This window comes from Paramisgurnus dabryanus, chromosome 21 (genome assembly GCF_030506205.2).
Source record: "Paramisgurnus dabryanus chromosome 21, PD_genome_1.1, whole genome shotgun sequence".
NCBI classification, from domain to species: Eukaryota; Metazoa; Chordata; class Actinopteri; order Cypriniformes; family Cobitidae; genus Paramisgurnus; species Paramisgurnus dabryanus.
This window is the reverse complement of record NC_133357.1, coordinates 6,229,478-6,246,654: the sequence shown is the minus strand read 5'-3', so window position 1 is coordinate 6,246,654 and position 17,177 is coordinate 6,229,478. Positions and strand designations below refer to the sequence as shown.

At 36.4% G+C, this 17,177-nt stretch overlaps 1 protein-coding gene across 2 annotated transcripts; it reads left to right on the top strand.

Moving 5' to 3' along the window:
• Positions 1 to 748: 748 nt before the first annotated feature.
• LOC135750351 (cytochrome P450 2J2-like) lies at positions 749 to 5,561 on the top strand. 2 transcript variants are annotated; one of them, XM_065269156.2, is made up of 9 exons: positions 749 to 1,018; positions 1,748 to 1,907; positions 2,098 to 2,250; positions 2,409 to 2,569; positions 2,671 to 2,844; positions 2,964 to 3,105; positions 4,726 to 4,913; positions 5,012 to 5,153; positions 5,255 to 5,561. In XM_065269156.2, the coding sequence occupies exons 1-9, from the start codon at positions 824 to 826 to the stop codon at positions 5,443 to 5,445; spliced, it is 1,506 nt and encodes a 501-aa protein (XP_065125228.1). In that variant the 5' UTR covers positions 749 to 823; the 3' UTR covers positions 5,446 to 5,561. The 2 variants fall into 2 exon arrangements, with proteins under 2 accessions (XP_065125228.1, XP_065125229.1); XM_065269157.2 differs by lacking the exon at positions 1,748 to 1,907 and having other exon boundaries at positions 755 to 1,018.
• The last annotated feature ends 11,616 nt before the right edge of the window (positions 5,562 to 17,177 follow it).

The window sequence follows — 17,177 nt, the reverse complement described above, 5'->3', positions numbered from 1 at the left end:
AATTGTCCTTAAAACAAGCAAAATTATCTGCCAATGGGGTGAGAAAATTTTTTTGAAAAAAGATTTCTTTTTCTTAAACACTTAATTCAAGTAAAAGTTTCTCACCCCATTGGTAGTCAAAATACCATAAAAGCGCATGATTTTATGTAAATTAATATGAAAAAAGTCTCAGCTGTGTTGGGGGCCCTGTCAAGATTCTTTTAATGGGGCCCAAAATCCTTAGAAGCGCCCCTGCCCATGAACAAAACACATCATGAATTACACCCAGTCTATAACATAAAGAAAATGTACTCCCATATATTGCAACAAAACGTACAAAATAGACATTGTGTGAGGTTGCATATACTGTAGTATTGATGAACGCTGTCATTATTTACCTTTGGCATAATTTTTAACCTCATGTTTCACATTTACACATCATTACAGATCATGTGACAAACAAAAAAGATTAGAGATTAGATTAGAGAGTAGTACTGTTTGTTTTTCAGTGATTATTTTGAGGTTTAGTGAGGTGAGACAGTCAATCATTTATTCATTGAAGTCATCAGCATGTTTTCATCACTGCAGATTTCAGTACTCAAAACTTTTCTGAACTGCAATTTCTTAAACCTCTGACTTTGATGTTGTAAGGTCATCATGTTTATACATTACATTTATATATTTTATTTTATTTTATTTTATAGTTGAAACATGAATGCTAGGAAAGAGTTAACACAACAAGATGAGTTTTTACTTCCTCTCTATCATTGTCTCCACCCTCTTGTTCTGGAGCTTTATTAAGTACAGAGGTTGTGTAGTGTTTGTGTTTTCTGAATCTGCAGCAATGGGGACGGCTGCAATGATTTTCGACCTGAACTCCGTGAGCCTGGCTTTGGTTCTGGGTTTGATCTTTCTGGTTCTGTTTGAGGTGATAAGGATTCATTTCACCAAAGTTCGAAATCCACCTGGACCCACACCTTTCCCTTTTGTGGGAACGTTACCATATGCTATAAAGGACCCAATAGGATCTATTAAATCAGTGAGTATTTACTGTCATATTGGATATATGTTATTTTCCTACATTTAAACCTTCTGAAATGACATGTTTATTAAAAATCCTGACATTTACAGCACTTCAAGCCCTTCTTAGAAATGACACATTAAAATTGTGTAAATATCTCATAAAGAGCAATAGATATATATATTTAATTAGTCTAACACAAAATGCATATGTACTATAATTTATTGATTTCTTTTTAATTGCATTAACACAATTAGTTTCAGTTTGGACAGTGCGGACCGCCATTTTCTCAAGCTGGATTGTGAAGCGTTTAAGACAGGTTCTCTTGCTAAGAATCGTAATGGGTTGCTCTATCACAGGGGTAGGCAACGTCGGTCCTGGAGTGCCGACGTCCTGCAGAGTTTACCTCCAACTCTAATCAAGCACACCTGAACAACTAATCAAGGTCTAAAGAGTCACCTGAAAACTACAGGCAGGTGAGATTTTATCAGGGTTGGAGGTAAAATCTGCAGGACATCGGCACTCCAGGACCGACGTTGCCTACCCCTGCCTATCATAATACTCTGTATTTCTTAAAATAAATTAAATATACAACATAATTGAATGTTATGCCAGGTTAATTTTCTGTGGTTAATTTTATATATACACTAAATAGTTTTTTCTAAGGCACGTTTATAAAAGCTACTGTTTTAACTAAGGCCTAGCCTCTGAAACCAGGCCTAAGCATTCTATCTTTTTTCCAATCAGCAACGTCAATATGGAGAGATGTCCACCATGTACATGGGAAGCAAACCTATAATAATATTAAATACACTTCAGATCTCCAAAGAAGCACTGATCCAAGAGGCTTCAACTTTTTCAGGAAGACCATATTTACCTCTTATGGAATGGTTTTCTAAAAATCTCGGTCAGTAAAACTTTTTTTGGAGGGTTGTGACAAGATAACTTGCTAGAATGTTCCAGCTGCAGGTGCTCTTATCCTTATAAGGGAAGACTTTTCTCATTCCACCCTTTGTTAATTTTGGAGCACAGTCTCAGTCCCTTCACATTCGTTGTGTGGAGAGGAACATCATGAACATCTTCTTTGTCTTTCTCAGGTATTGTAATGGCACCGTTCGGTCACTCGTGGAGACAGCAGAGAAGGTTTGCTCTCCACACGCTCAGAGACTTTGGCCTGGGAAAGAAATCTGTGGAAGATCGTGTGTTAGATGAAGCCCGATACCTGGTTACTGAGATGCTCAAAGATGAAGGTGTGAGATGTTGCTCCTCTATTCAAACTTGTCACTGAATATGTGGGAGTAAACATGTCTACATTTGCTTTTTCAGTATGCGTCAAATTCCAATTGCACTGCTATAATAGTGTGTTGTGAAGTTAATCTTTTCTGGTCTCACTTTGTCTTTATTGAAGGAATGGCATTTGACCCACAGCACGCCTTACAGAATGCAGTTTCTAATATAATCTGCTCCATCGTGTTTGGAGATCGCTTTGAATATGATAACAAACGCTTCGCACACCTACTGAAAATCCTCAATGAGAGCATCATACTGTCAGGGTCTGCTATAGCACGGGTATGATAAAAAAATCATACATACATGGCAAATTAATGTCACATTTGAGAAACACATTAAGCGTGATGAGCCTTAATCTCATAAATGCTTGTCTGTTTTAGATGACCAACTTATTTCCCTTCCTCATGCACTGCCCTGGACCTCACCAGAAGATCCGTCAGAACACCACTGAGTTACAGGATTTCATCCGTGAGGAAGTTAAAGAACACAGACAAACTTTGGATCCAGAAAACCCACGAGACTTCATTGATGCCTACCTGTTAGAGATAGAAAAAGTAGAAAAGAGACTCTCTAGCACTCAAATCTGACCTATCAATCTTACTTCAATCAAAATAAAGAAACCAAACTGAGTTTAGCTATAGCTTTAGCAAACTAACATTATTTTTACCTTTAGCAAAAGTCACACGAGGATTCAACGTTTCATGAGGAGAACTTGCTTATGTCAACAATCGATCTCTTTTTCGCTGGAACCGACACGACATCCACCACCATCAGATGGGGACTCATCTTCTTGATGGAAAACCCAGATGTACAAGGTGATAAAACTTCTTCAGGTTTTCTTAATGTGTGGTTTTAATAAAACAGATGATCTGCTTGTTCACCCTGCAAACAAGCCTATGATGGCCCATTATTGGCCCACTTTGGGCTTGCCTTAGGGCCCCCAGCAGGCTGACAGCACAGGGCCCCTGAGATACCCTGCGTTCAGGGCCCATTTCCGAGCTCAGAGCCCTCTCCCCGGACAGCACGGCAAATACGTTTGCTAATTTAATCTGTCCAACTTATTTGTAAGTGTGAACTCGTGAAATGTCAGTTTTCAGAAAAGTGTTCATTGACACGTTCCCGTGTATATATGCTGTCAAGAGCATGCCAAACCTCTAGGTGGCGGTGTAACGAGAAGCTCAAGCCCACGTAAGCCACATTCCTCTTTTGAACAAGGTCACACTCGCCCTGTCCCAAATGGAACACTCCGGACTTGTGGTCCTCCTCAGAGTCCACACTTTGATGACATCATGTAGTCCAGACTTTAGGGACCCTTGATGCGAGTCCACGTGGGTGCACTGGAGTCGTATTTTGGGACAGACTCGAGCATCACACCGGAAATAGGTAGAGAAGTTGCCCGTCACTGTGAACTCCTCCCTTCCGTCGTCTGATTGGTCTGATTGCCCTTTCGCAAGGACTTCTGGGTTGGCAAAGTCCGCGAAGCCTGCTACAGTGCGGGCTTCGCTAAAGACCGCATCAAGGGGGCAAAGGAGGCGCTGATGAGCACACTTCAAAGCATAAAAATGACAGATGGGACACCCTACGGACTCGTAGACTAAGCGAGAATGCGCAATTAAGGCCACGAGACTGAAAGTCCACATGAAGTGCGCCATATGGGACAGGGCCACTTTTGGTGTAGGTGCGAGCTCTGGCACATACTGTGACGTTGGCTGCCTAAACATTCGTTTGTCTCAGTTTACATGCAACCGTGTAACCGAAGATTTTCCAAATCTTCACACTGGCTGAAATTGGATTCGGAGGCAAGTTCTCAGTTTGCGTGTAAGCGAAAGGTGCAAATTATGGGAAATGTCTCAATTTTTCAAAATAACCATGTCCGTGTAAACTGGGCCCTAGTGGCAACTTGGGCTTTACATGCACCAATGGTTCCTGGATATGCAGAAAGGAAAATGAGACAAAAATTACAAAATGTCACATTTGCAATTATTCTTTTTTTAAGTAAACTGTACTCTTCTTGTAAAATTTATGAACTGTATAAAATGCATATCTGTCCCTAAATGTAAATATCTAAATGCATTTGAATAGACTGAATCATCGACTGAAAGAATGCACTCTGTCTCAAAGAGAAAACTTGTTCATGGTTTTAAGAGGAATTATGCAGTGTCTTGTAGACACAATCCCATGCAGAAAAAAATGTATTCCTTTGGTGCAGAGTTATAAGGTCGTATTGAATTTTACATAAAATTTTCAAAAGAAGCCTGGAAAAGTTGCTCTGGGCCCGAATGGGATTAATGATGTGTGCCCACAAAAAGCCCGCATGGACCCTGCAGTGGCATGTTTGCAGGGAAGTGTCTGACTTTGCCTGCACTTAAACATATGACGGTCATGATGTCATAGTATTTCTGTCAATCTACATCATGTATTATGTTTTGTCATAGAGCGATGCAATAAGGAGATTATTCAGGTGTTGGGTTATGATCGTCTGCCCAGCATGGATGACCGTGACAAACTTCCATACACATACGCCACTGTTCATGAGATTCAGCGCTGTGGTAACATTGTTCCTCTTGGTGTAGTTCATGCAACCACACAGCCAACCAAACTAAGAGGATATGACATTGCTAAGGTAATAAATGAATAACATTTGGGCTGAAATGTGACCTTGACTTTGAAATATTTCTTTATAAATCTTTAGCATGTATTCATATCGACTCTCTTTTATAGGGAACTATAATCATGACAAACTTAACAGCAATTTTCAGTGATAAGGAGCACTGGAAATGTCCGGACACTTTCAATCCAGAGAATTTCTTGGATGAGAACGGACATTTCTACAAACCTGAGGCATTCGTCGCTTTCTCAATGGGTGAGTTGTTCACTTGTGATTCTGAAGTGTCGACAGATTTGATTATAAGCAGAAGTTATTGTACAAAACTGTTATCGATTGTGTGTTTGTTTATTATTCAGGTCCGAGGGTTTGTCTTGGAGAGACCCTGGCAAGGACGGAGCTTTTCCTTTACTTTGTGTGTCTCCTACAGCGGATTAATTTCTCCTGGCCACCAAACTCACAGCGTCCAGACATGGATGGTATTATTACTGCATTGAGACACCCTCACCCCTTCAAAATCATCTGCCGTAGCAGAGATGCCAATGACTGACCGTCAGTGACCCGAAACCAACACGCCAACAGACAGCCAATGGTCAAATTGTAAAAATTGGTGTGGTCAGGTGTTTATCCTTGGGAAGGACTTGCACAATAAACAATCTTATTTTCTTTTATTGGTAAGTTATATGATTTATTAAATTAATGAGTTATTAAAACATAATACATTTTTAATATTTAAAGAGTAACTAAACCCTAAACCAACTTTTTTTAGTTAATGATCTGTAAGAATGATGCTTTATTAGTGCTGTTCATTGATTTTAGTAAGTTTTTTGACATTTGGATATAAAGTGTTTCAATACTACAATATATGGTGTAAAAACGTCTGAGTGCTGCCCTCTTCAGGTTGAACGGTGGCTACTGCAGTTGAATTTTCCTATTGGATGTTGGGTCCAAGAAATAACTTGTGACGTAAGCAGGATCGAGCTCACCACGCCCTTGTTACGATCTCACCACACACTTAGTTCGTCCCCTCTATCTCCGTTGGGATCTGCCCACTTTTCTTGCATTTTTCAAATATTGCAGTGGGTGGAGTCAGGCTCTGACCAGGGGTTTAGTTACTCTTTAAAGTCTTTTATGTTCATCAAGACTGCATTTAGGCTATTTAATAAAAAAAAAATATTATCGTGAAATACTATTGCAAATTACAACAGCTGTGTTCAATATAAAAATATTTTTAAATGTAACGTATTCCTGAAATAGCAAAAAGTTAAATGTTCAGCATCATTGTGCGAGTCTGCATAGTCACGTGATCCTTTCTATACGTCTTTTCTAGTATGCTGATTTGATGCTCAGATAGTATTTATTATTGTTAATGTTGAACACAGCTGTTTAAAATACAAAAATGTAATAATCAAATGTCAAATTACGCTAAATAGTATTAACTGTATGAATTAAATATAGATTAATCTTTGTTAAAAATGTGTTTTGTTGTTTGATTATTTATTATTATTATTTATTTATTACATACTGACAGCAGCAGGCATATATTAAAATTATATTGTCCTAGGTCAGTGATTTTCAAACTGGGGGCCGGGGCCCCCAGGGGGGCCGCGAGATGGTGCCAGGGGGGCCCCAGTTTTATGACATTTTATGAAATACATTAATTTATCATGAATTCTGTGTAATTAAACCTAATTACTAACCAAAAGGACTACTTTTTTGTATAATTTAATGTTTTTTTATTAAAATGTTGAGTTTTAGAACAGTTTTTTGTCACAAATTTTCTTTGGGGGGCCGCGAAGGAATGCACCGTACACAAGGGGGGCCACACGCTGAAAAAGTTTGGGAACCACTGTCCTAGGTAACAATTAATTTCACCAAATCTCTCTCTCAAAGAAAACATTCACTTCTTTTGACTAGAAACCTTTAGTAGCTTTAATAAGTTTTAAAAACCATTAACAAAAACGTATCCCAAAAATATGAAAAATGAAAAACGGAATACAATGACGTATTTTTGTAGGCTAATTAACCCCGGAAGTTAGTGGGATACCCCACAGAAAAGCCCATTTATTTTTTTTCATAAACTTTTAGATTATTGCAAAAAACCTCTGTGTTTAACTAAATTTAAAGACACTTTAAATACACGTTTCATCCAACAAGTAAATCATCACAGATGAACACAAAGTTTAAATGCGTTTACAAGAAATATATTTTTGACTCTATATGACTGCCCTCATGTGTTCATTTCAAATATTGCATGTGAGGATCAACCTATAAAAATAAAAAAATATGAATATATTTTTATTTTACATTAATTGTTTCCTTGAACACTGAAAATCATGAATTGAATTGAAGGTAATTAAATAAAAAATGCAACTACATTGATGCATATCCAATATTTTCAGGTGAAGTGGTTTCTCCTTTTACATATTTTGACATTTTTAAAACATATTTTAAATTTCCCCTATGGGACTGAAATGTTTATAGCTCCTTTAGCTGTTGAAGAGCCGAGACCAGATGAACTTTTCCCTCTCGCTGAGAGTAACGTGTGACCTCATTGATTTTTAATGGACTCAGATTCAGATTAAAGATAAGACTGTAGTTGTGTAGCAGGCGTTTGGCTTGATCCCTGTCGATGTAACCTACAAACAAACAGACAACACAAAATCCGAGTTTTAAAATCTTTGTTTGGTGCTCAAGAATGCTATTGTTAAGTAACAGTTAATCAGAAAGCTCTGTAATCAAATTTTTCTTCTAGTTTGATCTATAAATATAAAATAAATATTTTTTTCATCTACAACTGCTTTATTTGTAAATGAACCCTGTGACCAGAAAGGTTTTTAATGAAGTTACTGTACCTATAGTTTTGGTGTCACACATTTGCATTGCCATTTCCATCTTCTGAAACCTCTGAAGCCATGAGTCTGTATGGTCTTCAGTTATACTGCCATTATCTGTCACTGATTCCAGGTCAGTACTAGCAACTGACGCATCCCAAATCTCTGCCTGAGTGAGTCACGTTTAAAAATAAATCACTTTTATTGATAGTGTTCAATGCAAATATTAGAAAACATGCATTTGTTTGACAGACCTCATCATGGTGATGTTTGTGGCCATCAGCAGCTCTCTGTATGAACTCCAGCAGTTCCTTATAGTGAACCTGTAATGCAATAAGGCAAATAAAATCTAATAAATGCACAGAATAGGTATTCAGGATAAAGGTTTATAGGGTATTTATAAATGACAACAAATTCAACTGCAATAACTGTTTAATTGAAATAGTAATAATAATGACTAAATATTTAAATTATTGTTGCTTATTGTACTATGGACGTCAATGAGTACGGCAAACTGTGTGCTAACCATTGTTTATCAAAATACACTGTAAAAAAATTCCGTAGAAATTGTAGTTGGGTTGCCAGTAATTTACCGTAGATTTACGTTTATGTTTTTTACTGGCAACATTTTGTTCAAAGTTAAATGAACATTAAACATTTACAAGTCTTTGTCTTTACAGAGTAAAAGTAAAAAAAAACTGCATCAAGCAAAACATTCTGGGAAACAAAATCTGAAGCAAAAAACAGATAAAGGTTGATGATGACTTCTCGTTCCCAGAATGTTTTGCATAAGGCTGTTATTGTATAGTTTTACTCTGTAAAGATAAAGACTTGTTAATATTTAAAATTTATTTAACTTTAAAAAAACTCTTGCCAGTAAATAACATAAATGTAAATCTACGGTAAATTACCGGCATCCCAGCTGCAATAACATTGTAATTTCTACGAATTGTTTTTCCAGTGTATCTTAAACAAACTAAAGAAATTCATACATGTATAGATTACCATGAGGAAGAGAAAATGACAGAATTTTCCTTTTTGTGTGAACTATTCCTTTAAAGGTAACAATGCTGACAAAATAACATGCAATCTAATGATAAATAACATTTTCAATACCTATTGTGCCTCCATTTGATGTTAGACAGAAGAAATCTTAATAAAAAAAATGCAGTTTCTTTTAAAACATCTTCAGATAAAATGATACTTATATTGAACATGACATAGGGTTCCCATGGGTCATGGAATTTCTGGAATATCATGGAATTTTTAAAGGTTTTTCCAGACATTGAAAGTCAGGAAATTTTATTTGTCCAACTCATGGAATATCAAGGACTTTTGTTTGATGCTTTAAATTTATAAAAAATGTAATCAAACTTGTGAAGTTGTGATGTAGGGAATAACTTTTCCGGATCCAAACCTCTGCTGACTACAGTTTAAACAGCTGTTTACTGGTAATGTTTATTCACTTCACACATTTAAGCTTCATTTGTATAAACTCACAGTGTACTCTACATTATCCAGGTTCACTGTATCCTGGACATAGGTCATGGAAATTCAGGTTTTAAGTCAGTGAAAGTAAGGGAAAAGTCAAGGAATTTGGTTCATCTACCTTTTCCGGGTTGTTGGTATCACTGAATGATTTAAAGATACAGGAGAGTGTTGTGAGCTTCAGAGGAATCTTCTGTTTGAGGAGGAGATATGTAAGATCTGACTGATGAATGATTCCTGAATGTGACGGGTCAAGATCCATCAGTTTCTTCTCGATGTCCTGGGTTATCAGTGAATCCAAACCCTGCAGTTCTTCATAGATGGCTGAGAGGAGACAGCTCTCTGTGTTTGTTTTTATTAGCATATCTGTCTGAAGAAGGATTATTTTGGTTTAAGGAGACTATCAAGCATTTGGTAGCTTCTTAAAGAATATAAGTATGAGATAATATACAATCAGGTGATTAGAAATAGTAGGAACCGGACACAAAGCAGCCTGCATGAGCTTTTATCATCAGCTAACTACATTTTCTTGCTATTTAGCAAATAAATACACGAATGGACATCAAAACACAGTTTTAAGTTCAAACTATATGTAATGTGTAAAGGAAGTGAGGTTAAACTGATATAAGAGACATTAAAGTTGTATAGCTGCATGTGTAGAAAATGAGATACATGGGTCAAGAGTTGTTTTGTGTTTGTCACGTTGGTCTTCAGATGTATGTAGGATCCAGAGCGATCTCCACATGGTGCTGTCACACACTGTCTGTCTGGAGCCTGGAAAGTGCAGAACATTATTTTATTATTTATAGAGAATGGATTTCTTCTGGACGCAGTTTCTCAAAGAGGTAAGTTAAGTGTATGAATTTCAGAACCATGGACAGTGCTAATATTAATGACTGATATTTCAGAACCATGGACAGCATTTATTAACCTGTAACCCACCTGACCTTAAAGGTCATCAGAAGAAAAAAAACACATGCAATCACATACTGAAAGCACTCATAGTGATCAAAGCTTTAATTTTGTGCCACATGCTTGTTTTACAGCCAGCCTCAGAAAATGATGTACACATGAAGAGCTTAGATGCCAAACACTCGAAGTGCTGACATGTATTTTTGTAAATTAATTTTTTTATCAGACTCTTAATGAATTCTGCCAACAAACCAGTATTTCTGAATGGCCTGAGGCCAGTACACTGCAAAAAAATATTTTCAAGAAAAAAAAATCTTATTTTTTGTCTTGTTTTCAGTAAAAATATAAAAAAATTCTTAAATAAGATGCTTTTTCTTGATGAGTAAAACGACCCAAGAAAATAAGTCTAGTTTTTAGACTAAAAATATCAAATTTAAGTGAATTTGGGCATAAAACAAGCAAAAAATCTGCCAATGGGGTCAGCAAAACATTTTTCTTAAAGGGATAGTTCGGCCAAAAATGATATTAAACCCATGATTTACTCACCCCCAAGCTGTCCGAGTTGCATATGTCCATAGTTGGCATATGTCAGTTGATTAAATGTAATGTTACGGGGTCCACCCATAGTCCACGACCTTCAAGTCCAAATATTAACGAAAATAAATACCTTCCGGTAGCGCCGCCATCTTAGACTCCTCTGTATTCAGGAGAGAGTATTAGCGTAGTGTATGCACTTTTCTTAGTGACGTATGACAAATTCGGAGGGCGGGGGCACAGAGCAGAAGCAGAGTAGCCTCGTAACATTACATTTAATCAACTGAAAGATCTAAAACATTTGATAAAATATCCGAAAATGTGTTTTTCTGAAAATTGATGGACATATGCAACTCGGACAGCTTGGGGGTGAGTAAATCATGGGTTTAATATCATTTTTGGCCGAACTATCCCTTTAAACACTAAATTTTTATTTTTACAATATAATTTAAGTTATTTCCATATGAGTGAAATTTACTTGAAAAATATAAGTGCAAAAACTTGCAAAATAAGTAAATTCTACTTTTGTAGAATTTTTTTCAGTGCCTGAGAGCCTTTGGTTAATATCATTCTCATTTTTGATGGTGTTTAGCAGCTTTTGCATCTGAGCTCCTCAAATATAGCTTTATTGTAGATATTGTATTTGAAATCTGTGGTGTTTATGTTGTTTATAATGTGTCATACCTGTCTGATGGAAGCCAGCAGATTCTTTGTGTGTTCCTCTGCTCTCAAAAGCTCCAGATCTGAAGATGATTTTCTGCCTAAATCTCCTTGAGTAACTTTGGTATGAAGACTTTGTTTCTCCTCTGAGCTGTTTGTTGCATCATCTGTTGGACTATAGAACAGCACATCCAATATCAGACAATGTATGTTGCTTTACATTGAATTTGTGATTTGTATTAATAAACGTTGTTAAAAATCTGACCAGAAGTCTTTGAATCATACAAAACTCCAACATATTAAGTTATTTACCTTTTAATTGCATATGTAAAATTTCTAATTTGTTTTCCACCGATGATCTTCACCACCAGCTGAGGCATGACTCTCTTTACTGCAGATTTCTGTACAGACATGACAGAGATGCACACAGTCAATATACACATGCATGTGTAAAATGTTTTCAATGTTTTAAGAACTATGGACATGTTTTTGTCTTTGTTGTGAACATATTCATAGTTATACTGTATGTGTACAGTATGTGTCATGAAATATTTGTCTAGAAATGTGTAAAAATAAACAGATACTACACTGTAAAAAAAATCCGTAGAAATTACAATGTTATTGCAGCTGGGTTGCCGGTAAATTACCGTAGATTTAAATTTATGTTACTTACTGCCAAGAGTTTGTTCAAAGTTAAATAAATATTAAATATTAACAAGTCTTTATCTTTACAGAATAAAACTATACAATAACAGCCTCATGCAAAGCATTTTGGGAACCAGAAATCATCATCAAACTTTTTCTGTTTTCTGCTTCAGATTTTGTTTCCCACAATGTTTTGCTTGATGCTGTTTTTCTAGTTTTATTCTGTAAAGACAAAGACTTGTAAATGTTTAATGTTCATTTAACTTTGAACAAAATGTTGCCAGTAATAACATAAATTTAAATCTACGGTAAGTTACCGGCAACCCAGCTGCAAATTTCTACGGAATTTTTTTACAGTGTAGACACACTCTACATTTTTTTAAGTATAAAGTATCAACTTTGATTTTCAAGTCAACTTTTATTTTATATCTTGATTAGTGATGAGTTGCTATAACTTAAATGAAGTTGATTTAACTTAAGTTGAAATGACTTGTAAATCAAAGTTGATATACTAGTACATACACATGCACATCCATGTAACAGCAGACACATAGAGCAAGTGAAAGACAGACTTACCCACTATCACTGAATCTCTGTTGTTTGTTTATTTCAGATCATTAAAGCAACTCTAGACCCAACACTCCTGAAATGATGCAAGCTTACAAGACACCTGTTAAGATCTGGAGAAGAAACCTCAACAAATAAGAGCATACAGTCCTCTCTAGGGCTCTTGGGACTCAGGGGTAATCTCAACTGATCCATGGTTACCAGAACAAACCAAACCCTCTGAACCAGTTCAGTTCACTTCTGCATATACAGATAAGAGTGATTTATTACACATTCATAACAGAGATAAACAGCACAAACTGTCTTCTGAAACTGTAAACACATTTAACTTATAACTTTATATTTATTTTATTATTATTGCATTTGTTGTTGATGGTGAGCTCTTAGAAAGTCCAGTATGTAACCAGCTGTATGTAGCAACCATTCTGAACTCCTTAGCAATGCTCTGGAAATAAGAGTACACTGTAAAACAAATGCTGGAATGCAAGTTAAATCAAATTGCTTATGCAAGTCAATTTAACCTATTATTTTAGGTTTTGGAGTAGTATATAGTTGACATAACTTATAAGCAAGTTGAAGAAACTACTGCTCCAGTGTTTACAAGTAGTGATGGGGACAAGACCGCCTATGCCGAGTCTGAGTCAAGACCGAGTCTTTGAAGGGTCGAGACCGAGTCGAGAGACTGAGTCTGTTGGTTTTCAAATAGAGTCGAGTCCAAGTCAAGACCGAGTCTTTGAGGAAGCAAGTCTGAGTCGAGGCCGAGTCCTTTAGGAGTCGAGACCGAGTCAAGACCAAGACCATAAAAACATGTCAGTTTCATATTCATGATTTTATATCACCCCAGTTAATAATCAACAGTTAGGTCTTAAGACTAAGCTAGATTGGGAATTGTTTAGAGGAGCAGTCTTAACATCTTAATATGGACTATGCTTTTACTATCATTAAAAAATGCACATGCATCATCTTCTGCCTATTTTTCTAGAGATAAATAAACGGCTATGATGGCACATTGCACCATGGGATGTCATTTTCAAATAATGCCCGTCAACATTGAATTTTATTATTATTGTTATGTGTTGTGTGTTTTTTTATATGGTCTTGTGGTCCGAGACCGAGTCAAGACCGAGTCTTTGAAGGAACAAGTCCGAGACGAGTCCGAGAAAGCAGAAATCGAGTACTACACATTGTAAAACATGAAAGCCTCATTAAGTTATGTGTAGTTACTCTTTCTATTTAATTCAAATAATTATGGAAAGTTTTAAATATTAAACTCATGTTTGTAAGTTTCCAAAAAGTTAAACGTAAAGTTACACATTGTCTTAACTACTTGTGAGTTGAAACAAAGCATATCTTCAAGTATATTTAACTCACATTTTTAAGGCAGCAGATTACTTTTTGTTTCTACATTTAACCAGATTGAAATGTTTTACAGGGTAGAGAAAGAGGAGCATTTTGACATTGTTGTATGTGGAATGATACTAATAAATATCTTTGTGTCAGTTTATTGTTTAAAATGGTCCACAAGTGTGTGTTTCACATATTTAAAGGTATAGCGGAAGATTTTCGTTTTCCGGGTGGATCACCACTGTTATTGGTCATCCCAGATGTCAATCATTCTGATTATATGTTGACGTATTACCGTCGCACGTGCTCGCCTCTACGTTCGCTTTCTGCACATGCACACTTTCACGTGTATGTGTGTTGTGCTACGGTTTCAACCATTCATTGAAGGTCGCGTTCTCACTGTGTTTTTTTCAAAATGTCTGAGAGTCGCTAGAGAAAAAGTGTCTACGAATTGTATGACAAGAAGAGAAAGGACTATAAATAAAGAAACAAGACCAGATGTTTATGGGAGACTATTTCACACGCTGGCGTGAGCTAAAAGGACAGGTTGGGCTTCCCACGCTAAGTTTCTACTGGAAAGGTACATTTTGTCATGCTATTTGGAAAAATCCATTTAAAATCACTGCTGGTAAAAGTTGATGTAAGCTATGATTTGCGATGCTAGCCCTGGCACAAGTCACGAACCGCACAGACACGGTAAACATGCCGACAGAAACTTGTAAACAGAGCGAAGAGAAGAACTGAGCTCCTGCATGCTCTCTCTCTGTCTCGTGCACGCGTTTAACAGGCGTTCCCTCTCGGGAGCATTTTTTTTAAAAATATCGAGGGGCGGTTCTTTTAAATAATTCGGGAAAATCTTCCGCTATACCTTTAACGTGTGACTTTTTGCTGTGATTACGTAATATGAAAGGCGCGACACACGGCTAATGCAAGACGAGAAGTTGTGGTTTAAAATTCCTTTTTTTCTAAAATGACGATTGTTATAGATAAGACCCTTACACCTCGGTTGGGATTGTTTAGAGTCCTTTGAAGCTGCATTGAAACTGCAAACCATTGAGGTCCACTAAAGTCCACTATTTGGAGAAAAATCCTGGAATGTTTTCCTCAAAAATCTTAATTTTTTCTCGACTGAACAAAGAAAGACATAAACAACTTATGACATAAGGGATTCATTCTTAAAAATCTTATTCTGTAAAATACTAACATTACTGATATCAAATAGTGGCAGATATGTATTTATTTAATTATTTTATTTAACCTTTATTTTTCCAGGAAGGTTGCACTGGGATTAAAAGAAATCTCTTCGTCCAGGGAGTCCTGGCCAAGATGGCTGTATTAAAGTTTCACAAAACAAACAAAGCTAAAAATATGTATATTTCTGTTCTGGTGAACTGAAGGAAAAAGCACTGCTTACAGTAAGTGTGTAGTAACAATATGAGTAGAGATTGTTAGAAGTAAAGGTCATCGAGTCCTCTGTGCTTCAGCTGTTAGGAGATGACAAACCTCCAGATGGCGCACATTTACAAGGAATGGATTTCACTTTCTCATGCTTTCAGCTTTAACAGTATTTTGAGAACATTTTCTCAACTTGAGGTTTTATTTGTTGTTTTCACCGGCTGGGCAAATAATTTTCTCCATATCACTTTGATGCTATATCAGCTTTGTGTATATTATTTATCTGAATCAATGACCTACTCTTTGTGTAACATTTACATTTTGCAGAAGCTTCAATTGACTTACAGTGCATTCAGTCTATACATTTCTTTTATCAACATGACCTTTGCATTGCTAATCCAATGTGTTACCAGTTGAGTTTCAGGAAGATTAAGTATTTAAATCAGAGGTTTATTTTTGATAGCAAGTGGCAGTATACAAACAAGTGAAAATAAATGAATTACTCATTCACAAAAGATTTCAATTTAATCTCAAATGTATTTTTGGACATCTAGTGATCAAATGAAAGGCCGAGCTGTGGTGGATAAATGAAGCACCACGGTTTCCTATTTAGTTTGATTTGTGCAAATGAAGGCATGAAAGTGGCTCTTAATGGATGGGGAAACAGCTCATTTTGTGACATCGGTAGTCGAGGCACATCCTCGTGTCTTTGCCTTTCTAACCGGCTTAAAGTGTGAAAGTCAGACGGATAATTCAGATTCTAACAATCAAAATGTGACCCAACTGGACTCCAGTCAGATTGCACAGCTTCACATCCTCAAAAAATCACACAGAGTTCACTCCGACTTTAAAGGAGGAGGAGGAGGAGGAGGAAGGAGCAAACAGAAAGATAAAAGAAAGGAGATGCGATGAAGCTTCTGGTGGTGGGAGATCTGTTCTGGTCACTGAATTGTTTAAACCCATTATAAAAGGTGATCCATGGGATGTAATATAACCATTATCACTCATATCAAAGTAACATTTCAGGTTGTCTTTGTTAAACGGTAGGAAAAGATGCTTTAGTCCCAAAACATCTATATACAACATGTACTGGATGAGAATATCAAAAACCCTAAAGGATCTTAATGGGGTCAGAAAAAATGTATACTGTATAGATTGAAGTCTTTGTTTTAATTATTATGAGTATAAGTATAGTGAAAGTTCGCCTACATTGTGGAGACCATCAGACCGCTGGCAGATGATAAAGTGACTGATATGAAAAGATAAATGTTCAATAGACATTGACAAAGTGATTAATTACCATGCTTCCTTCTTTTCTCTTTTAATTTAAGTCATGGTTTCTTTTCAAACAATCACAGTACTGAGATTGGCATTTCTATAGAGAGCAAGAATTGAAGCGTGTGTGCATTTTGTGTAGCTTTGTGTGGTGGCTGTACTTTAGGGTCTCTGTGTGGTAGAGACATAAAATGAGGCTTTGAAACTCAGAGAAAGAGAGAGGAAATTGAATTTGATGCACTCAATCGGCCATTCATTCCTTGTGTGTGCATGTGTGTGTGTTTTCACTTTGACTTAAGGGTGTCTGTGTTGTCGACAGGTTTCTGTCCGTTATTGATGTGTGTGTTGAGATGTTTGCAGTCCTGCAGGTAGACTGATGATGGATTATAATGATGATGAATGGCTGATGAATTGCACCCTTTCCTAAACTGTCCAGCGTTTGTTGTTTACTTGCTTTTGTTTTTCCTTGGATTTAAAGTGTTTGCTATAGCTGATGATGTTGAAGGTGAAATTTCTGTCATTTATAATTTGCATTTTAATGCAAAGTTGCAAACATACCTACACTGGATGCAAGAGCTTAAATCTCAAAACTTTTCTTAAAAAGAGTTGCATATTTAAATAGTTTCAT